The sequence below is a fragment of the Tupaia chinensis genome, unplaced genomic scaffold, assembly GCF_000334495.1.
Source record: "Tupaia chinensis unplaced genomic scaffold, TupChi_1.0 Scaffold000361_1, whole genome shotgun sequence".
In the NCBI taxonomy this organism is placed as follows: Eukaryota; Metazoa; Chordata; class Mammalia; order Scandentia; family Tupaiidae; genus Tupaia; species Tupaia belangeri.
Window position 1 is genome coordinate 784368 of NW_006159857.1, and position 23751 is coordinate 808118.

The 23751-nt window shown below is 36.1% G+C and overlaps 1 protein-coding gene across 1 annotated transcript in view; it reads left to right on the plus strand.

Moving 5' to 3' along the window:
• Positions 1–23751, plus strand: part of PLCL1 (phospholipase C like 1 (inactive)) — a 410917-nt gene that overhangs the window by 317115 nt on the left and 70051 nt on the right. Inside the window, 2 exon segments of the mRNA XM_006152984.3 lie at positions 6638–9112; positions 9452–9655. Of these exon segments, the coding sequence (XP_006153046.1) occupies positions 6638–9112; positions 9452–9655 (2679 nt within the window).

A 23751-nucleotide genomic window follows, 5' to 3' on the forward strand; every position in this document is an offset into this window, starting at 1 on the left:
GGTTTTTGCTATAGGGCGCATGCACTCGCCAGACAGACAGAGAGAGACATAGAGACAGAAAGCGAGAAATCACCCCCCAGAGTGGATGGCCATGCCGCAATCCCTTCTCCTCCATTCTCCTCTCAGGATCTTGGGCATGCACTCACACACGCCTGGTGTGAGTTTAAGCAACTGGGTCCAGAACTCGAACCACGGTCGACTACGTGGGAGTCCAGCGACATAGCCATTATGCTAACTGCTGGTCCCTGAATAAAGAAACCTCTTATTTCAAAAATGAAAATAATAGAATAGGATTTTTTAAATCCTAATTTTGCTATTCCAGTTATATTAGGTGACATTATAAAGTTATTAAACTATCTAAGATCCAGTACCATTCTGGTTAATGATATGCCTTCTGGTTGTACCGTTAGCAGTTGTGAGAGCCTGGCAACAGATATGGTGGGTGTTCCAAGCTGACCTGGGAGCCAAACTGTGCTCTTGCATATGTCTCCAGCATTGCAGGACAGCTCCTTACCGCCTGTGCCACTGAGGCTGGATCAGTGGTAACGTCTTAATTGCTGAATTCAGTTAGCTATCTTCAGATCCTTCTTTGCCAACACTCTTTACTTCCACTCTTGACTTCTATAAGGTTTCATACTCCTGGTTTTCTTACCATGAGCACATTTTTTAAAAAAATTTCTTTCTCTTTCTTCCTTTCTCCCTTCCTTTCTCTCTCTTTCTCTTTCTTCCCCTCTCTCTTTCTCTTCTTTCTGTTTCTTTTCTTCTTTCTTTTTAGGTCTCGTCCTCTGCCCATCATGTAACTACTAGTGTTTCTCCGGGGTTAATCTATTTCTGACCGCTTTCATTTCATGGATGATTTTTTCATGCTAAAGGTTCACTTTACCCCTTTACAGCTGTTAACTCCTATCCCCAACACTGCAGCCCAGACTTTTCCCTGCAGGTTTGACTCCTGTGTACATTTTTCTACTGGATACTTTCACCTAGATGTCCCATGGTTGTCTAACATCCACCATTGTCTAGTTTCTTCTTCTCCTCCACTTTCCTGATATTTCCATTAACTTCTTACTCAAACCAGAAACCTGTAAGTCATCCTTGACCTAGTCAATAATTTACTATTCAGTTTATGTTCTTTTCTTTTCTTTTTAAAGAGAGATTTTTGCTATGTGCTTGCCAGAGAGATGGAAAGCAAGAAATCACTCCCCAGGGAAGATGGCCATGCCACAAACCCTTTTCCTCTATTCTCCTCTTGGGATTTGGGACACACACACACACACATACACAAACATGCCTGGCATAAGTTTAAACTGCCAGGTCTGGGACTCAAACTGCAGGTAACTATGTGGGAGTCCAGCGATGTAACTATTATGCTCTCAGTTGAGTTGGTTCCTACTTCATGTTTCTTGATACTTTCCAGTCTATTTCATCTTTTTAAATTTATAATCTATTTCAGGCCATCACCATCTTTTTATTTTAATGCTGCAGTGGTCACCTATTGTATCGTCTTCAGATTTGTCCGCATCAAATCTTTCTAGCATTCATCCAGAGTGATCTAAGCTAAAAAATCAGTTTTCTCAAACCTCTACAATGTGCTAGTCCCCAGACCAGAGTAGGTCCTTATCATTTGTCAAACTAATTATAGAATAAGACCAGAGTTCTCCCAATATTCAGGGTTGGAGTTCATATGGATTACAGGCTATACAATTCACAATTCTTGGATAATTTCAGGTATCAACCAAACTTTTGTTTCAGAGTTTCTTGAAAGTTCATAAAAGCAGAATGAATATCATTAGTATGTTATAGTTTATAGGTTGTCTATAAGAGTTGATAAAAATTCTATAGTAAAATTAAGACTTAAGTGACTTTATTTTTGCTTTTTAGTTATAATCTATTAAATTTTTATTAATATCTTCTCAAGAAAACTGTTCAAAATAACTTTCCTCTTTTTTACACTGGAAGAGAATGTCACTTTAGTGGGTTACAATTTTGTAGCTGGATTTCTACATTATGAAACAAAGATTCTTTCTAATGACACTTTCACAATTGGTGTTTTGATTTCTGTTCTTTAAGGTTTTGTAAATTTGTTCTGTCTTAACAAGGAATTATCTTAGAAGTGTTTGCTTAAGAACAACTTGTCAAAAAAAACAAAAAGAATACATGGTGATACAATTAGATGTTTAAACATGCTCATTAATTTAAAAATAGAGAAATTTGGACATTATATTTCCTTTACTCACTTTAAAAATTTTTGTACAATGCTTCAGTATATAGTTCTATAGCATTAAATACATTCACATTTTTGTACTGCTTCAATATACTTTTTATTAAAATTATGATATTGAAATAATTTTATATTTTCATATTTGAGAATCAAAGCTTGCTTGCATTGAATAAACAGAATTTCTCTATAGGTTATCAATGTGTTATGGGGAAAAATTATTTTTTTTGTTGAGTTTTTGTTCAGAAATTTGCAGTATATCCAACCTTGTTAAGCTCACAAAGAGTAAATGGCAATGAGGATTTATGAAAACAGGTATATTAATTTGACTTATGTGAACTTCCACCCCCCCCAATTTTAGTTTAATAAAACATGTTTGGGGAGCTGAAATTGTTTTTACTGTTGTATATAGAAGTCTCATTTAACCATGACTACTTAAGCATGACTGGTATCTTAGTCCTAATAGTAGGTAAGCAACATGTAGAAAATAATAATAAAATGTAAACAATTTTTGGCCACTTTTGCCTAGTATGAGAAATTATTTTCAAGATTAGAAATCAGCTTTTACAGCATAAGATTAGCAATTATCTTTATGATATGAGTATATTAGAATGAGTGTTCATAGATAAATCAATATATTATTTTAACAAAAGAGTAAAATATTTGTGTAGAGTTTTATTAGTTTATGAAACTCTTCCTGATTCAGATGATTTAATTATTTATAATGTATTAGTTAACTGAGAAAGATACTAGATTCAAAATATTAAGTATTATCTGGAGATGTCCATAAACTGTATAAACCCAATTTGACTTATTTGTGTTATTATTTATCTTATTGAAATGTGATTCTTTCTTGGGACCAGTAGCTGGTGTAATGGCTATGTTATACTGGACTCCCATGTAGTTGTCCGCAGTTCAAGTCCCAGACCTGGTGGTTTAAATTCATGCCAGGCAAGTGTGCGTGCGAGCCCAAGATCCCAAGAGGAGAATGGAAGAGAAGGGATTGCAGTGTAGCCACCCAACCCTGGTGGGGGTGATGTCTTGCTTTCTGTCTTTCTGTCTCTCTGTCTTTCTGGCAAGAACATGCGCCTTACAGCAAAAACCTCTCCAAAAAAAAAAAAAAGTGATTCTTGGGAAATGATAATTTCAAATGATAAGTATAGGATGTAGGAAATAGAATTGAGCTCAGTGTGTGATCAATTCTTATACTCCACTAGTATATGAAACCAAACTTCAATTTAGGGGACAGATGTATCAATATGTGGTATTTATCCTAATAAATTTGAAGCTTTTGTTGTTATATGCTACTCTAACAAACTTTGAGGAGGTTTGTTGGGATTGGTATTAAATTACTGCTTCAGGCTCTTGCTTTTATTTCAGAGTGAAGAAAGCTTTGAAATAAAGCAAAAGTCCTTGAACTTTATAAAAATCTTCGGGAAAGACACTATACTCATTGGAGTCAATTCAATCACCAAATGAGCTAGAGGCTGACAAAAGCACACTTGAGCTGATGATAAACTTGGGTTCTCTTGGAAAGTGCCAGAAATACCTTCTTCCAGACATAAAGACAACTGCAATGGATTCACTTTTATTCCATTGTAATTTTTTTCTTTTAAAAGATGTATCAACAAGGAAAACCCAAAACCAATAGTTCAGCTTTTTTCAATCTGTTTATCTTAACAGCCTTCCTTTCCCACTATCAAACTGCCAAGATCTCCTTGTGTGGGATAAAAATTTGAGGGTGTAGAACTCTGGCAAGAGGCCATGATGGTGAGGAAGGCCAGAAGGAAATGTGGAGTTTCCATTCTTCCTGTCCAGTAAAACACCACTTCCATCTTCCCCTTCCCAATCTGTCAGAATCAGTGCTTAGCATGGCCATTGAAAAGAACAGTGTGACTGCTCTCTGAATGTCTCCAGACATTTTCTTTTTCTATAACAGAACTAGAGAAACATCAGAGCCCTGAACCTTTTCCAGCATATTTTGAATATAAATAATCTTGGCTCTAGTCATTAGCAGACAAGCTAATTATTTGTTCACACGTGCTCTGGCTAATGTTCAGCTTATTTGGGGGCTTGTAATAACTTTGGATTTTTGTTCTTTGTAAGATGATAACCTAAGAATCATATCTTTTTCACTCATTCCAAGTTTTAAAGCATTTTGAGACAAATTTTATAATTATGTAGGAATTAACAGGTCAAAGGCAAGGAAAAAAGCTTTATAAGGCCAGTGGAGTTCTTTTGTAGGCTGGATACATTTATTTCTTAAAGGTTTATCTTATTACTAGGGAAAGCCTTGATTTAAGGAGATATCATCGCAAAGGGGAGAGGCTTATAAGAGAAAGCTATTCTGATAGTAGTTTTATTCTAGTGAACAGTGACTCAAGTCAAGAGTGGAATGTTAAGACTGTGGAGAAGGCTAGGGTAATACATGCATAGGACATAGGAACCATATACTTGCATTTAGAGAAGCACTAACTTTCCATTTAAAGTTCATTGGGTATTATTAGAAATTTTATAATTCTGCTAACAATAATTCTACTTGGAACATGATCTGTTTATATACAAATAATTTAATGTGAAAACTCTCATTAGCTGGAAAGGCAAATCAAATGGTTAGCTTTATAAGCTAAGACACAGTCTAATTTACCATTACAATTCAGTCTCTCTCTTTACTTGGTAGATTAATCCTGTCTTAGCAGTGCCATTAGGTGTCTGCCTTGATGGTAGGGAAAAATACACACATGCATCTGATACTTCTGAGCCTGTGAGCTGTAATGAATTTAAATGTGTTCGAATAAAATATCTGTGTACAAACAACTGATTTTTTTTTTAAATTTTAACTTAAGGATGAGAAAATTGACTACTATCGAATAATTAAAAATAGCAACTCTCTGGAAAAGCAAGAGCTAAGTTGTTAAATGCCAGGGCACCAAGAGGCAATATTCTGTAATCTAAATTGGGTAATTCATATCTTTGTCACTTGAAGATCTGATATATAGTTGAGTTAATGAATCATCTCACTAACACCCCCATAACTAAAGCAAATTTTGTTTCCCCTTCACCCACAGGGTTTTAGTCAATTGAATAATAAATCATCCTGTCTTTCCTGAATGAGAGGATAGGCAGGCTCTTATAGACAAGACCAATTAAATGAGGATGCAGAAAAGACAGTTACCCATTTTAAAAGAATGCTACTGGAGGAGATGGCTCAAACTATCTGCTATATTTTATGTGTTTGAAATAATAATATTATGTAGGTATTTTAAAAAGTATTTTCAATTTATCATTGAAGATTTTTAAAATAATCTGAAGTCAAGAATTAATTAACTTCTTTATAACCCTCAATATCCTGGTCAGTGCCTACCTGCAATCTTGCAGTGACAGGGTATATGAGAAAATGATTCTCTCCTTTTGAAAATAATAACCTGGCATTTGATAGAAAATGAACGGATATGGAAGATTTACTGCTAAGCAAAGCAAGTCAGACTATGAAAGAGAGGCATTGCATGTCCCCACTTAATATGTACCGAATGTCTGCACTCTATGGCAGAAACTGAAATATTAGAAGTGTAGAAAGCATGGAGAACAATTGCAGATAGTAAGGACAGTATGGAAGGAGGTTGAGAAAGGTGGGAGGGAGGGGAAAAGAGAATCAAGAGGGGAAAAGAAAGAGGCAAAACATTTAAGGAACACACAAATGGAAAATTATCTGCTGATGATAATCTGTATAATACCTTTAACTGAGCTAATATTCATTGTATTCATTCTTGGACTTTTCATTTTGTAAAATGTAATGATATATATATATATAGTGTTTGAATGTATAAAAATTATAAAAAGAGAAAATAATAACCTTATAAGCATTTACAGTTTACAAAGAATAGATATGCATATTTTTCTCTTCTGAGTCTTACAATAAGGCTATATTGTTTATAAAAACTACTCATTCCTATCAGAAATTAAGATTCACAGAGGTTACATGACTTCCTCAAGATCATGTTACCTAGTGAAAGGAATTATCAAAATTAGAGGCCAGTTATTTTTGCCATAAGAACAGTGTCTTTTGCATGGCATGCTTTGTTGCCACTTTTATGCTTATAAAATTGGATCCTATAAACATGTATGAAGGTGCTTTTGGGAAATTTGTTCCTGTGAGAATTATCTGAATTGATAATGTAATTGGAAACATTATTAACTTATTTCAAAAGACACACAGGCATTTGAAGAATGTGTTTTTTTCCGAACCTAATATGTTGATTTTCTTAGCAATGTCTCTTTTCTGAGACAGTGAAAAGGTAAATTTTAGCTATCCTCTCTTCAAATAATCACAATGTCTGAGGGAGGTAGGAAGAGTTCATAGTGTTATGGAATTTGTCTATTTTTTAGAGGAAATTGATTCATTCTCTTAAAATTATTTTACAGGATCCTTCAAACCAGAAGTGTGGCGGAAGAAAGAAAACAGTTTCTTTCAGCAGCATGCCATCAGAAAAGAAAATCAGCAGTGCAAACGACTGCATCAGCTTCATGCAAGCTGGCTGTGAACTGAAGAAAGTCCGACCAAATTCCCGCATTTACAACCGCTTTTTCACTCTGGACACAGATCTCCAAGCTCTTCGCTGGGAACCTTCCAAGAAGGATCTTGAAAAAGCTAAGCTTGATATTTCTGCCATAAAAGAGATCAGACTGGGGAAGAATACAGAAACATTCCGAAACAATGGCCTTGCTGACCAGATTTGTGAAGACTGTGCCTTTTCCATACTCCATGGGGAAAACTATGAGTCCCTGGACCTTGTTGCCAATTCAGCAGATGTAGCAAATATCTGGGTGTCTGGGTTACGGTACTTGGTTTCTCGAAGTAAGCAACCCCTTGATTTTATGGAGGGCAACCAGAACACACCAAGGTTTATGTGGTTAAAAACAGTGTTTGAAGCAGCAGATATTGATGGAAATGGGATTATGTTGGAAGACACCTCTGTGGAGTTAATAAAACAACTCAATCCTACCCTGAAGGAATCCAAGATCAGGTTAAAGTTTAAAGAAATCCAGAAGAGCAAAGAAAAACTAACGACCCGAGTGACAGAAGAGGAATTTTGTGAAGCTTTCTGTGAACTGTGCACCAGACCAGAAGTCTATTTCTTACTGGTACAGATATCTAAAAACAAAGAATATTTGGATGCCAATGATCTCATGCTGTTTTTAGAAGCAGAACAAGGAGTCACACATATCACTGAGGATATGTGCTTAGACATTATTAGGAGATATGAACTTTCTGAAGAGGGACGTCAGAAAGGGTTTCTTGCAATTGATGGCTTTACCCAGTATTTATTGTCACCAGAATGTGACATTTTTGATCCCGAGCAAAAGAAAGTTGCTCAGGATATGACGCAGCCATTATCTCACTATTATATTAATGCCTCTCATAATACCTATCTGATAGAAGACCAGTTCAGGGGGCCAGCTGACATTAATGGGTATGTAAGAGCTTTGAAAATGGGCTGTCGAAGTATTGAACTGGATGTAAGTGATGGTTCCGATAATGAACCAATCCTCTGTAATAGAAATAACATGACAACGCACCTTTCCTTTCGCAGTGTCATAGAGGTGATAAATAAATTTGCCTTTGTTGCTTCTGAATACCCACTCATTCTTTGCCTGGGAAACCACTGCTCCTTACCACAACAGAAGGTAATGGTTCAACAAATGAAAAAAGTCTTTGGCAATAAACTCTATACTGAAGCACCTCTGCCATCAGACTCCTACCTCCCATCACCAGAAAAATTAAAAAGAATGATCATTTTGAAAGGAAAGAAATTGCCTTCTGATTCAGATGTGTTAGAGGGGGAAGTAACTGATGAAGATGAAGAAGCTGAAATGTCTCGAAGAATGTCAGTAGATTACAATGGTGAGCAGAAACAAATCTGGCTCTGTAGGGAACTTTCTGATTTGATATCTATTTGTAAATCTGTTCAGTACAGGGATTTTGAACTATCTATGAAAAACCAAAACTACTGGGAAATATGTTCATTTAGTGAAACAGAGGCCAGCCGAATTGCAAATGAATACCCAGAAGATTTTGTAAATTATAATAAGAAGTTCTTATCAAGAATTTATCCAAGTGCCATGAGGATTGATTCCAGTAACCTGAATCCACAGGACTTTTGGAACTGTGGCTGTCAGATTGTGGCAATGAATTTTCAGACTCCGGGTCCAATGATGGATCTTCACACGGGCTGGTTTCTCCAGAATGGAGGGTGTGGTTATGTTCTGAGACCGTCTATCATGCGAGATGAAGTTTCTTATTTCAGTGCAAATACTAAGGGCATTGTACCTGGGGTGTCTCCTCTTGCTCTTCATATTAAGATCATCAGTGGTCAGAATTTCCCAAAGCCAAAGGGAGCGTGTGCCAAAGGGGATGTCATAGATCCCTATGTTTGCATAGAGATACATGGAATTCCAGCAGACTGTTCAGAACAAAGAACTAAAACGGTACAACAAAACAGTGATAATCCTATTTTTGATGAAACTTTTGAGTTTCAGGTAAACCTACCTGAGCTGGCCATGATCCGTTTTGTTGTTCTGGATGATGACTACATTGGGGATGAGTTTATTGGGCAATACACAATACCATTTGAATGTCTGCAGCCTGGATATCGGCATGTTCCCTTGCGCTCTTTTGTGGGTGACATCATGGAGCATGTAACCCTGTTTGTCCACATAGCAATAACCAATCGAAGTGGAGGAGGGAAGGCACAGAAGCGCAGCCTTTCAGTGAGAATGGGGAAGAAAGTTCGGGAATATACCATGCTCAGGAATGTTGGTCTTAAAACCATTGATGACATCTTTAAAATAGCAGTTCATCCTTTAAGAGAAGCCATAGATATGAGAGAAAATATGCAGGTAGGCCAAAATACATGCTTTTCTCTTCCATCTCTGTTTATTTCTACCCTTCTCTTATCAGTGAATGTTGTGTTTTATTAATGATCTTACTTGCAAAAGAAAAATCAGAAAGGTTGTATATATCTATGTATTATTGAATAGTTCAGTAATTACTGTGACATAGCAGAAATATATATATATATATATATACACACACACACATATATATCTACAGATATACAGTAAACTGCTATGTACATATTACATATATACTTTTAATGAATATACTATTGTGTAAACCTGAGAGCATTAGGAGTGTCATGTGGTCAGAAGTGTCAATCCATGTTTTCTTCTTCACAGAATGCAATCGTGTCTGTTAAGGAACTATGTGGACTTCCTCCAATTGCCAGTCTGAAGCAGTGCCTGTTGACCTTGTCTTCTCGGCTCATCACCAGTGACAATATTCCTTCAGTCTCTCTTGTGATGAAAGACAGCTTTCCTTACCTGGAGCCTTTGGGTACAATTCCAGATGTGCAGAAAAAGATGCTGGCTGCTTATGATCTGGTAGGAAATTCTGACACACTATTTCCTATCTGTGTGTGTGGGAAATAAGTAATGGCAGTGGCCCTTTTGTGGAACTCCAATGTATAAGCAGAATTCCTTTGAAACATGGTCTGGAGGTAACAGGCAGAGCTGGCCTACTCAGCTCCATCAAATCCCAGTGAAGACCTTGGAGGAAATATATTGAACTTAGAGCTCCACAGGTTACAAATGGAAAATCTCTGTGTTAGCTAAGAATGAATTATTGAACATATCCTCAAAAGTCTATATCCTCATCATCTAAGTAATTTTAGACTGCAATAATACTATACAGAAAGTAAATTTATGTGTCAATGAAACCTTATGATTGAGACAAAAGATTTCCCTGGCATTTAAATTTCTTGTTTTAGAATTATTTTATTTAACTTTCTTTCTTTAAATTTGACTAGAGAGGGACAGAGAGAGAGAGAGAGAGAGAGAGAGATAAGTGAGAGAGAGAGAGAGAGAGAGAGCAAGACACAAGGTCCAGGAGTAGAAGCACATTGGTCATGTGGGAGTCCAGCATCCTTAGCCACCATACCACCTGCCAGCCCCTGGCATCTAAATTTCTAAGCTAATGCTATTATCTATTTTTTTAAAAAAATATACAATGGAATTTATGTTGTAATTAGATATAATAACTATATTTTTACATCTCTAAATTCACTAGATTAAAGTACAGATAGTAAACTGGGAAAATTTATATATTATACTGAATAAAGTGTAAATATCTTTAAACTAGAAAGAGTACTTAAAGATCAGTGAGAAAAAAGTGAGTCAAATTTTATATCAATCAAGATTAAGTTCAGCTTCATGCAACCAAAAAACTGCAACTTAATTATGGCTTAAAAGCACAAAGTTTTATTTTTCATATAAAAATCTGGAGAACAGCCATTCAGGGAGACACTTCTGCGAAGTTCTTAGGAACTGACTCCCTCTTGTTTCATGCTCCACCACCTCTAGAATGTAGTAGTTCTTATCCTAATGGTCTAAATGGCTGCTGGAATTCTAAATTTTACATTTGCCTCCCAACCATATGGAATGACGAAAAGGAGGAGAGCATATCTTCTTTTTTTAAGGATATTTCTCTGAAAAAGCATAGTTTACTCTTGTTTATGTTTCATCATCGTAGAGTTGACACATAATACCCTTAGTTGAAAAAGATAATGAGAAATGTCATTTTATGGGATTATAAGCTAAAAGTGGTTTCTTCTGTTACTAACACATGAGGGAGAATGGATATTAGGACAATAGTATTTCCTGCATAGGTAAACAGGCAATTTATGTCCCCTCTTCCCCCAAAGAAAACAAGGAAAATGTAAAAAACACATTTAACCTTAAAGTAAGTTTTAATTAGAGAAATTTAAAAAGTGCACTGTGTTATCCCTCTCTATCAAATTGGCATGATTTTTCCTTTCAAAAATAGTACTTCTCATAAAAAAATTTAAGGAAATGGATACTTTTTTTTTTTTGAGAGAGATTTTTGCTCTAGGTTGCGTGCTTGTGTCAGAGAGACAAAGAGACAGAAAGAGAGAAATCACACCCCAGAGGAGATGGCCATGCCAAAATCTCTTCTCCTCCAGTCTCCTCTCAGGATTTTGGGCATGCAAGCACATGTGCTGAGTGTGAGTTTGAAACAACCAGGTCCAGGACTTGAACTCAGTTGACTAAATGGAAGTCCAGTGATGTACCCATTGCACTACCTGCTGGTCCCTGGAGACTCTTATGTATCTACTTCTAGTGGGGAAATAAATTGGTACAATTATGTTTTTGGAGAAAAATGTGGCAATTTAATTTAAAATGCATATTCATTTGTTTTATATGCTGACTTTCTTGGGATTCATTCTAAACTGAATAGATGGATATACCCACTTATTTTATTTATTTACTTATTTTAGTTAATTTGCTATATGGTTTGGTGTGTGTGCTCACCAAAGAGATGGGGGTGGGGTGGATGGGGGGAAGAGTGAGAGAGCACTCCAAAGGGCATGACCACACTGCAATTCCTTCTCTTCCACTCTCCTCTCAGGTTTCTGAGCATGTACACACATGCTCCTGGCATGTTTCTCAAACCACTGGGTCCATTTTTCAAACTGCACATTCTGGCCATGTGGGATTCAGCCACTGGCTGGCCCCCATGAACTTTTATGTTTAGGGCTGACTTGGAGGTCTAGAGGTTAAGGCAGCTGGATCCCTCATGGCCAATCACATGGTTTAAATTCCAGTCCCAGAAGCTTGAAGGAAAGGCCAGGCTGTGTAGGAGTGCCAAAAATCCTGACAGGATGAGAACTGAAGGGACTGCAGCATGACCAAAGCCCATCAGGGAGTGCTTTCTCCCTCTCCCTCTCTGTCTCTGTGTCTTTTTTTTTTTTTTTGAAAGGTTTTTGCTATAGGTGCATGTGCTTGCCAGAAAGACAGAGAGAAAGCGAGAAATCACCCTCCAGGGATCCCCCTGGGGATGGCCACGTCGCAGTCCCTTCCTCCATTCTCCTCTAAGGATCTTGGGCATACACGCACATGTACCGGGCATGAGTTTAAGCCACCAGGTCTGGTATTCGAACCATAGTCAACTACGTGAGAGTCCAGTGACATAACCATTATGCCAACTGCTGGTCCCCCTGTGTCTCTTTCTCTAGCAAGCAATTATCCCTTCTAGCAAAACAAACAAACAAACAAACAAAATTATTTTTAGTAATGTCAATATATAGGTATTTGTAAAGTCAAATGCAGTAATTCATCTTATTGACCTCTTTGAAGTTATTGCAATCATGTGTAAGGAGAATGTTTAATAATATGGAGAAGTCCTCATAATATGGTTATAAAAACAATATGCACAATAAGACTTAAATGTATTTATATGTATATGCACCAACAATGCTAGTCAGTTATTAATAATGACTACATAAAGAAAATGGAATTTATTTTCTTGTTACTTTTCTATATTTTTCTATATTTGCCAAATTATAATGAACTTAATTTTATAAGTAAAATGAAAAACAAATATGAATAAAAATAAATATGAAGAAAGAAAAGAATAGTATTTTATTCAAAAGCAACTATAAGAGAAACATGATAAACATACTGCCATGAAAAGAAAAAGCCCCACAGAGCATATTCTGCTTATGAATGGCTATACCTGTTATTAACTGTACTTCAGGGTTGCTGAGGGAGAAGTTCGCCTATTACCTGTATCTCATTTCTCATGAAATCAATTCTTTCATCATAAAAGTGAGAACTAAGAGCTATTCAGTGAATAGGTGTAATTGCCATCTAAGAGGTGAAATTAGGGTACTAGTTGCCATAGAGACAGACAGTAGAAATCACTTACTCCTCTGCTTCCCTTTTAAGCTAAGAAAGAAAAATCATTCACTGAGAAGAGCGCTTGGTTCCCTGGAGCTGGGCCTAGAATAAACAAAAAAACATCTAGACCCTTGTTGGTCAATTTCTATCTCACATCCCCAAGTGTCCGAGGTTGTTTTACTTTTCCAGTTGTATCTGCTTAAGCCAAATCTGAATATTAGTTTTGGATTTTTCAAATATTTATTTATTTAATTCTGTTTGTTATTTTTTTTATATATTTGATGAGAGAGAGAGAGAGAGAGAGAGAGAGAGAGAGAGAGAGAGAGAATGCAAAAAAGCAAACTGCCAGGTCCAGGACTTGAACCACAGTCAGCCATGTGGGAGTCCAGCGCCTTTAATCATGATGCCACCTGCCAGCCTCAGCTTTGTATTTTTTAAATTGGAATTTGTGATTAGAGGCAGATTTTCCAAAGTTTAAAATAAAGGCTCCAGTGGAAAGCAGAAATACTTACAATGAAGTTTTACTTTACAGTTCTTTATGGAAATTGATTTTTCATTTTGGTAAGGGGCTGAGTGTAAATATTCCTTTACCAAATGGGAGATTACAAGAGATTGAAAACACTATTGATATCTCTGTTTTGCATTTTTTTTTTGAGGGTAGGATGTGTGGGGATATTTACATGTAATGATGATATTGGGAGTTGTATTTTTTGGCATTGTTAATGTTCTTGATGTATTAATATTAATCTTTGTTTTAAAGAGCTCTCTTAATATACTCTACCGATTTAGAGTTACCATTTAAAAACATAGATCAGATCACGTCACTTTCCTCTGTGGCTTCTCATTAAAATAAAGTTGAGGACTGGCAGGTGACGTGGTGGTTAAGGGCACTGGACTCCCAAATGGCCGACTGTGGTTCAAGTCCCAGACCTGGCGACTTGCTTTCTCACTTTCCGTCTCTTTCTCTCTCTCTCTCTCCCTCTCTGGTCAAATTAAAATAAATAAATAAATAAATAAATAAAGTTAAATAGAATAATTCTTTAAAAAGGTAAAATAAAGTTGATATTCCTTACTGTGGCTTTTCAGATCCATTTGAGATCTGGCCTTGCCTAGCTACCTCACCTGCCTCTCCAGTCTTACCCTCATACCTTCTCTTGTGTAACTCTCCTCCAGCCACATTGGCTTTCTTTCTTCAATCAGACCAAGCTTGTTCCCATCGGAATGTTCTTTTCTTGCATAAACAGTTGCTTCTTTTTTCTTAATTTTTAGCTCAAATGTCATTTCCTTAGAGAAGCCTTCCTTAACTATTGTCCCATATGTCACTCTGTCACATAGCCATGTTTTATTTCTGTCATCTTACATTAAAGTATTGGAAAATATTTTGCTTGACCTTTTGTTTCATTTCTATCTTCTTTTACTCATTGCATTGGTTGTATACTCCCTGAGGGCAGAGACCTTGCCTAGCTGCTTAACTACTGTTACCACTAGTACCTGAAACAGTGCTGGCACCTGTTGTCAATTCATCTTGGTCTAATAGAAAGATAAATACTGTTAATAAAACAGTGTAATTCCTATCCTACAATTGAATGTGTTTTATGGTACATCATTAAATCACCTTTGTTTTCTCTCTCTGACACCAGCCTCTCCAAATTGTTCTGTCTCATACATTTGGCTGAAAACCTACAGAGTCAGGCAAAACTTTGGAGACAATAAAAAGATCAGTAGTTACCAGGGTCCTTGGGCAAGGAAGAGAAGGAGGAATTGCCACCTAAGAGGTAAAATTAGGATGCTAGTTGGAGAATTTTTAAGGGAGTGAAACTATTCTTTATGATACTGCCATGGTGGACACATGTTATTATACATTTGTCAAAGCCCATAGGTTATGCAATATGAAGTGGTAATAATGTATCGATATTGAATTGTAATAAGGACACCACACTAAAACAAGTAGAAACAGTAGAGAAAACTGGGAGTTGGAGGTGGAGTGAGAGGTATATGGGAACTCTTTATCCTTTCCACTCAAATTTTATGTAAACTTAAAACTTTTCATAAAAATAAAGCCTGAAGAAACCCCCTACAGTCTATAAATAGATTATCTGAATGATTGTGGCAGAAAAATAAATCTGGGGTTTATTGCCTGGTGGTAATGGTGGTAGCAAAGGCAGGTGTTCAAAATGAACAGCTCAGCTTAGACTAAAATTGCTTAAATGTTTGAATTTCTCAAAAACAGTAATAAAAGGCACAGATGCGATCTAAGAGGGAAAAACTGTAACCACTGTAAAATGCAGAGTACATTTAGCATTAAAAAAAGAAAGAAAGAAAACCCAAGATCCTTTCTGAACAGATAAAAATGTTTGGCTTATTTTATATCAGAAGAAATAAAATGAAGCAACCTAGTAACCTACATTTATTGAAAGCTAACTTGAGTGCATCAAGTTATGCTATTTATCAAGGGGAAATAAAATGAAAATGTTTTTGAAAACACTGAGCCAGAGTTCATCTGAACAGATTATTTTTCCTGAATATTGCTTTCCTTAATGACCTAAGAGGGACACTATTCATTACCAAATACTCACTCATTTAATATTTGGAAATGTTTCCTCCTGAGGGTTTTTAAAATTCAATCATAAAAGTCACTTTAATATTAGTATCACAATTATAATTCTATTATAGCAACTGTGTTGATAGGAAGAGATCAAACACCAAATATATTCATAGTAGAATGGACCTATTTTCATGACATAATTTCAGAAGACTTGGGGGAGACATTCCCTGGCCCATTTTAATTTACTTAAAATGCATGTTTTCTGTGTGATCCCTGGTACTTGAAATTTCAATATTGCAACTGACTCCTTAGGATTAAGACTTCTAAAAATCTCTTTTAAACTGTAAAAACATCTCTGTGAGTACTAACACATTGGGTGATCGGCAGCTCATTCATACTTTAGGGTGAATTAAACTGATCTTATGCTATAAGCAGGTTTTACCTGGGAAAAGGGAGCCATCATAATGACAGAGAGTTCCAAAAGTTTGGGCAAGGCAAAGATGTGGTTTCTCAAAAATTATAATCTTGTCAGAGCAGCCCTGTCTACTATCACCATTAAAATTCTGAATAGGAATGTAGCTATATAAATGTCTATCTGATATTTAGGGTAACTGAAGCATAGAAGACTTTGCTGATACCAAACACATGTCACGGCTGGAGGTGGGAAGTGTACAGTTTCTAAAAAAGCTCTAGAGGGAACTAGGAACACTATTAATCAATAACTCAGACAAGTGGAAAAGGCCTTAAAAGCAGAAGGTGGAATTGAAGCCTCCTTCCTAGGCTAAAGATAAAAAGAAGAGAATCGTTGGCATTAGACTGCTTGCTGCTTGCTATTTTGATGGCTCTGTAGTTATTGGGATTGTCTCTGGAACTTAATTTGAAATCAGAAGACCATTTTTCAGCTCCTTGGCCCTTTATTGCATTGTGGTTTTTGTTTGTTTGTTTGTTTTCTTGTTTTTGTTGTTGTTGTTGTTGTTCTGCTCTCTAAAAGAAAAAGCATTATTTTCTTCCCTCTGCATTTTCATTTCCTCTAGGAAATCCCCCACTGAAGTTGGTAATATATTCATAGAGTCACTGTCTTTATAGGCTGTTAATGTAGTATAATTAAGTTTTACAAATAAAAGTCATACAATATGTTTTTCTTTGTTCATTTAGAATTGATCTTAATCTTTGTTGTTAAAAATGAAAATTGGAGGCCAGCCCTATAGTGCAGTGGTTAAGGGAGCCATATCGTACATGGCCAACTGCAGTTTGAATCCAGGCCCTAGGATCTTTTTTTTTTTTTTAAGTTTGTTCCTTTATTTATTTATTTATATTTCATTTTCTTTTATAAATTAAATCACATTATTTAGCTTACAAAGTGAATATCTCAATATGGGTACTTTTCTCCCTCGTCCAGTTGATTAAACTGTAGAATAGCTTCAACAGATAATATCACATTTCTTTGTCCCATTAATGCTATGCTTCTGTAGCTTTCTTCCAAATGTCCTTCCTCAGGCCCTACTCTTCCACACACACTATCAGAATGGGAAAATATTTTTGTAAATTATGTGTCAGGCCCTAGGATTTTGAAAAACATACCAAGCAAACATCCACGTGAGCCCAAAATACTAATGGGAAGGACGAGTGGAGAAAAAAGACTGTAGCATGACCACACCCTATTGGGAGGTGCTTTCTCTCTTTCTCTCTCTCTGATGAGTGCATCTGTTCTCCGGAAATTAAAAAAAAAAAAAAAAGGAGTGCAATTCTCCGGAAATTAAAAAAAAAAAAAAAGGGAGAGGCATCAGGTGGCACAGTGGTTGTGATGCTGGACTCCGACATGGCTGACCGCAGTTAGAGTCCCAGACCCTGTGGTTTGAAACTCACTTAAGGTGTGTGTGTGTGTGCATACCCCAAGTCCTGAGAGAACAGAAAAGGAAATGGAGAAGGGATTGCAGCATGGCCATCTTCCTGGGGGTGGGGGAGTGGAGTCGGTGGTTTCTCACTTTCTCTATCTCTCTCTCTCTTATCTCTGCTGAATTATGGAGAAAAAATCTCTCTCTCTCCAAAAAAAAAAAGTAAAAAATAAAAAAAGGAAAATTGGTCTGAAACAATTGCCTACCATTAGAACCAGAAGATGGAGATGTTTATAAACATTACTAAGCTGCTCCTATGTGTAAACCACTGCTAAAATGCACTTCAGTAGCTTCTTGGCAAGAGGTGTGACCTGGAAAGGTCCTGTCTAAACCTGGGAATATCTAATTGGTGATGTGCATATGTTCTTTATCCTTTAACATGAGGTTGTAATGGTGAATGATTACATTGGAAAATGCTTTGTAATTTCAGTAAGATAATATAAAAATTAGTTTTAATATGATTTTCTTTATTTTATACTAGTGTTTTTATGCATGGTGATTTACTATTTTTAAAACCCATCTTTAGTCCCAGTTCTTACATTTTATTCTAGTAATATTTGATTGTCAGACAGCACTTGAATGTCTCAAAAATAGAAATTTAACAGGTCAAAAACTGAGTTCATCTTTTTATTTCCTTACTCATTCGCTCTTTTCTGATTACTGCAAAAGATCACTCAAATTGTCCCTGATTCTGCCAAATCATTTTCAAGTGATCCCTTTCTATTAACTCCAATAAGTTCTTTCTTTCTTTCTTTTGTTCCCTTTCCATCTCTCTTTTTCTTCCTTCCTTCCTACCTTCCTTCCTTTTTCTCTTTTTCTTTGTTTCTTTTTTGTTTCTTTCTTTCTCTTCCTTTCGTTTTTTCTTTCTCTCTTCTTTTTTTCCTTGCTCTTTCTTCCCTTCTTTCACTCTTCCTTCTTTCAACTCCAATAAGGTCTTTATTTATTTTAAATTTCTGAGAGGGCTGGGGTCAGCAGGAGGCATGGTGGTTGAGGTGCTGGGCTTCCACATGACTAACTGTGGTTTGAGGTCCAGATCTGGCAGCTTGTTTTCTCACTTGCCCTTTCTGTCTCTCTGGTGAGCACATGTGTCTTAAAGCAAATTTAAAATAATAATAATTAAATAAATGAATGAAATTAAATAAATAATTTTTAAAAATTTGGTAGAGGATACATGCACTCACCAGAGAGACACAGAAGGAAAGTTAGGAAGCACTTCCTAGGGAGACAGTCACATCACAATCCCTTTTCCTCCATTCTCGTCTCAGGATTCTGGGTACACACATGCACACATGCCCTTTGTGTTTTTCAGGCCATTGGGTCTGGAATTGGAATGGCATAATCAACCATGTGGGATTGAGTTGTCTTAATCACCACACCACCAGCTGGCTCAGAATTTTTAATTAATATTCAAAGTTAGTGAGATCTAGTGCTTATTTCCTCAAGGTATTTCCTATGAGTATTCATTTCCTTAGGTTGATATAGTAACAGTTCTCTTCTTCTACCTACATTTTTCAGTAGGCTGAAAACTCCTCCATCTAGTCTCTAACCCTCCCTAATATGACAATTGGAATATTTATTCTCAAATTTTATTTGTAATTTCCTCTGCTTTTTGAAGTTATAATCAACAAATAAAAGTGTATGTATAAGGAATACAACATGATGTTTTGATATATAAATACATTGTGAAATGATTACCATTGCTTTCACACACCAGTGTGCCCATTTTGCCAATCTCATTTCCCATTCTCTTCTGCTTGAACTCCCTTCTTCATCAAGCTGTGATTGATTTGCCACCTCCTTTTCATTCTCCATTCTTTTATTTACATTCCATACTACCTGGGATGACTTCATAGCCTTTACCCTTCATTCATCAATTTAACTCCAGTCTTTTGTCATCGACCAAATTCAGAAACATTCCTTTATTGACTTTTTCAATCAACTTCAAATACACACCTTACATGAGGATATTTTTAAAAGTTTGTTGAAAAATGGAATCAAAATATGAGTTTATTTTGGTGCAAAAAATTGAGTCATACATGGTTTTTTCACCATATGCAAAAGCTTTCTCATTTTCCCTTTGTCTGTCTAAGATGCTTAGGAACAAACCTAACCAAATAAATGAAAGACCTTCAAGAGGGAAAACTATGTAAAATGTAAAAAAGAACTTGAGAAGGATACAAAAAAGTGGAGAAAACATCCCCTTTTCCTTGATTGGAATAATTAATATAATCAAAATGTCAGTTCTATCCAAATTAATCTATAAATTCAATGTCAATCCAATCCAAATTAATCTATAAATTCAATGCAATTCTTATCAAACTACTAGAGATATTCCTCACAGAAATAGGAAGCACTTTCCAGAAGTTTCTGAGGAACCTTCATATAAAGAATTTTAGTAGATTCTGTGCAATACAGAGATGAACAAGCAGAAATAGATATCAGCACAGATAGCCATGATGCAAAGCATGAGATATCTGTGACTTAAGACAAATACTAAAATGCAAAGGGAATGTGTGTATTTGTCACTTGTAAAATAACATTTTCTCTTTTGACATATCCTCTTGCATATTTGATTAGGCTTTTAATTAGTCAACCAAACAAGCATGTTTTGGCCACCTGTTACATACAAGGTGCTGGGGAAAAGAAATGATATGAAGCCAAATTTATGTTCTTATGGAATGGGCAATCCCCACTGGGAAGGCAGGACTTACACCTAAAAAGGGAAGAAGCTACACCATCATTAAGCACAGTATCCAGAGAGTGAACCCGTGATATTTTATGTACTGAGCTGGAATCTAAGGATCATGAGTCCTTAGATGTTTCATAGTTCTTTGTCACATATCTCCCCCATCCTCATACCGATCCATTACACAGCAGAATTTTATTTGCAAATAATTTTGAAAAAATAATATCCAAACTTCATATATATATATATATATATCTTTCACTTAGATGACTGAGTTTTTACTCTTCTGATGTTCTCGCCTATCTAACATATTGTGCATAGTCAAAAAGTATTTGCCTAACATTTTCAATAGCTGTTTTAAATCAATGTGAAAACTTTTGAGTTGCTAGCATTTTAATATATTATTCAGAAGTGAAAACATTACAGGGGATTACAACTGTAAAAAAGTAAAAGGTGACTTCTGTGCTGAATGACATAACATCAACATAAAAATTAAAACTTTACTATGGTAAGAGCAACAATTTTTCTGAAGATGAAAAGCAAACCAAAACAATTTAGAGAACATGAATCAAGGGTTATTTAATTTTTTACTGTCATTTAGGGTGTGATTTGGAGAGCAGTTGATTATACTAGCATACACAGGAATCTAACAAAAGAAATATATTGCCATGGAAAATCTCACTTGCAGTGTAGCCAATATACTGGCAGATATTGTATGTAAGCCAAATATGATGGATGAATCCATCACTCTCTCATTGTGAAACTTGTGTAGAACTTTATATTAGTTTTAATTTCAAAAAATATATTGACTTGTGTTGTAATGAGACCCAGAAAAAGAGCCACCAGAGCTGGTTATTTAAAAACAAGATGTTGGGAACCAGCAGTTAATGTAATGGCTATGTCGCTGGACTCCCACGCAGTTGACCGCGGTTCGCGTCCTGGACCTGGTGGCTTAAAAACTCACGCTGGGCACGTGTGCGTGCATGCCCAAGATCCTGAGAGGAGAATGGAGGAGAGGGGATTGCGGCGTGACCATCCCTCCAGGGGGTGATTTCTCGCTTTCTGTCTCCAATGTCTCTCTCTGTCTGTAGGGCGAGCACACGCGCCCTATAACAAAAATCTCTCCAAAAAAAAAAAAAAAAGATGTTGCACACTTAGTACATCAAAACTTTCCTCACTGGGGTTGTTTTGATGACAAGTAATGTCTTTGACACAGTTTATGTGTAAGGGAAGAATTGCCAGCATCTTGAGGAGTGTCACATTTGCACTCAGCACCAGGACACTGGATATCAGAGATGCATTAATAAGTATTTCAGTCTGGCTTCTTCGTGGGATATCATACATGAATACTCAAAGCTGACTGCATTTCCTGAATCCTAAAGTTCTTGTAATACTTTTAGTTAAAGCCAGCATGGAAGTCTAATTGACCTGAAAATCTTGGAGAAGATTCATCCAAGCTAATCACCTTGAAGTTTTATGGGTAGACTTAAATAGTAATGATAGCTGGACAAAAAACAACATTTCTAACAATTATTCAAGATAGAACTGACAGTTAACCTTTTAGGAAACTGAACAACTGGTGAAATGGAAAGGTAAATCCATTATGCAGAAAGCAGCTCAGAGAGGTAGATCCTGTCACTATTACAAATGTAAAAACAAACGTCTTTGGCCTGTCCTGTGTATGTTCTCAAGCTTGGAATGCTGACGTAGTACTACTCTATGAAAAGAGAACACTTCATTGTATACATCAAAGGAAACAGACTTCTAGTAAGTCTGCAAATATTTTGACTTTGTTTCTGTTTCACTTAGAGTTAACCATCTTGACAGATATATTGCTTAAAAAACAAAAGATGCCAATCTATTAATGATGCTTTTATCTGTTTCATTTAAAATATTTAAAGAACTTGAAAATTAAAGTAACGTATCTTCATTCAAGTCAGCAAATATGTAAGTAACAGCTGTCTAATTTACAAAGTACCAAGTTAATAAACTCTAGGTCTTATTTTAAACAACTGAACGGATGAGCCACAGTACCAAAAATCCAAAACCTTGTGTTTCTTTCTTTTTTTTTTTAGAAGGAAAATAAGTGATAGATGAATATTTCAGTGTTCCTAAGGAGAAAGTGAAAATAGGTTTAGAGTGGATTGGCTTTTGATTGTTTCACATTTTCTGAAGCAATAGCCTTTCCAAAGTTCTAACTCCTTTGCCGTGGCTAAGTACTTTTCTTTCTGGGTCTCATTGAAAGGGTATTTATAATGGTTAGTGTGGGTTGTAAGTTAGACTTAGAGGGAGAAATAGTCATGGCAAAACTTTATTTTCGTGATGCTTTGCTTGATGAATGCTACTTTAGTAACTGTTTATTACCAACTTGCACTTACTGTAGGAATTCTACACTTGAGTGTAATACAAAAGAAGCAGTTGCAGTATTGCATGCGCTTGGGTTTGTACCTCAGTAATTATTTCTGTTTTCTATAATGTAATCCTGTGACTCTTGGGCCTAGTGTAAATTATGTCACTAACTAGCTATGTGGTTTTAAGCAAGTCAACTTTCAGTTCAGTTTTTTTAATCTATAAAATGAGATTGTCCGATAGACTTCCTTAAGGTAACTTTTAAATAGAAAGTTTTGTGGTCCTAGGATTTAGGTATAATTCAGGGGAAAATTGAAATCTGTGGAAAGTTTTTGAGTTTTTATATGACAAAAGTTCATTTTTTTAGTACCATTATATAATATTAGTTACTTTAAGTCTACAATGGTCCTGGGCAGTTAGTTAAATTCCCCCTCTTGAGAAGGCCCAGGAGGACAGTATTTTTGTTACACAAGGTAGACAATTTAATCAATCACTAAGTAAAATCATTATTGTCATTATCAGTAAAATTTTATTTTTAAATGAATAATTCTGACCTTAACTGACAACTTTATATATCCCTGCTTAGAATGCATCTAATGCTAAGTAATGCCACCTCTTATCTGGGTAAATCTGCTATTCTTTTAGATATAAAGCTGTAGCAAGGAAGTAAGATCCATTAGAAGATATTCATGTGACAGAACCAAAGAAAAGCTTTGTATTTCTATAACAGGCAAGGCAAGTAGGAGCTCAGGCTGAGACATCAGATATGTAAATGAGTTCACTGCTAGGTCCATCCACTGAATCACCCAGCCAGCTCTCACTAGCCCTGGTTCACTGACTACTCGGCTGGGAGATTATCTGAGGACTTCTCACCTTCTCTTTTTGGATTTTGTGCTTAAATATATGTATATAGATATATACATATATATCTATATCTATATCATATGTATTTCAATTTTTTTTTTTGGAGAGGTTTTTGCGATAGGGCACGTGCACTCGCCAGACAGAGAGAGACAGAGAGACAGAAAGTGAGATATCATCCCCCAGGGGGGATGGTCATGCCGCAATCCCTTCTCCTCCATTCTCCTCTCGGGATCTTGGGCACGCACGCACACACAACCGGCGTGAGTTTTAAGCTACCAGGTCTGGGACGCGAACTGTGGTTGACTACATGGGAGTCCAGCGACATAGCCATTATGCTAACTGCTGGTGCCTGTATTTCAATTTTTCAGATGGTTTTGGACTTTATATTTCATTGCCAACAGTATCAATAGAGACCTAAGAAGGAGATGAAACTCAAATCAAC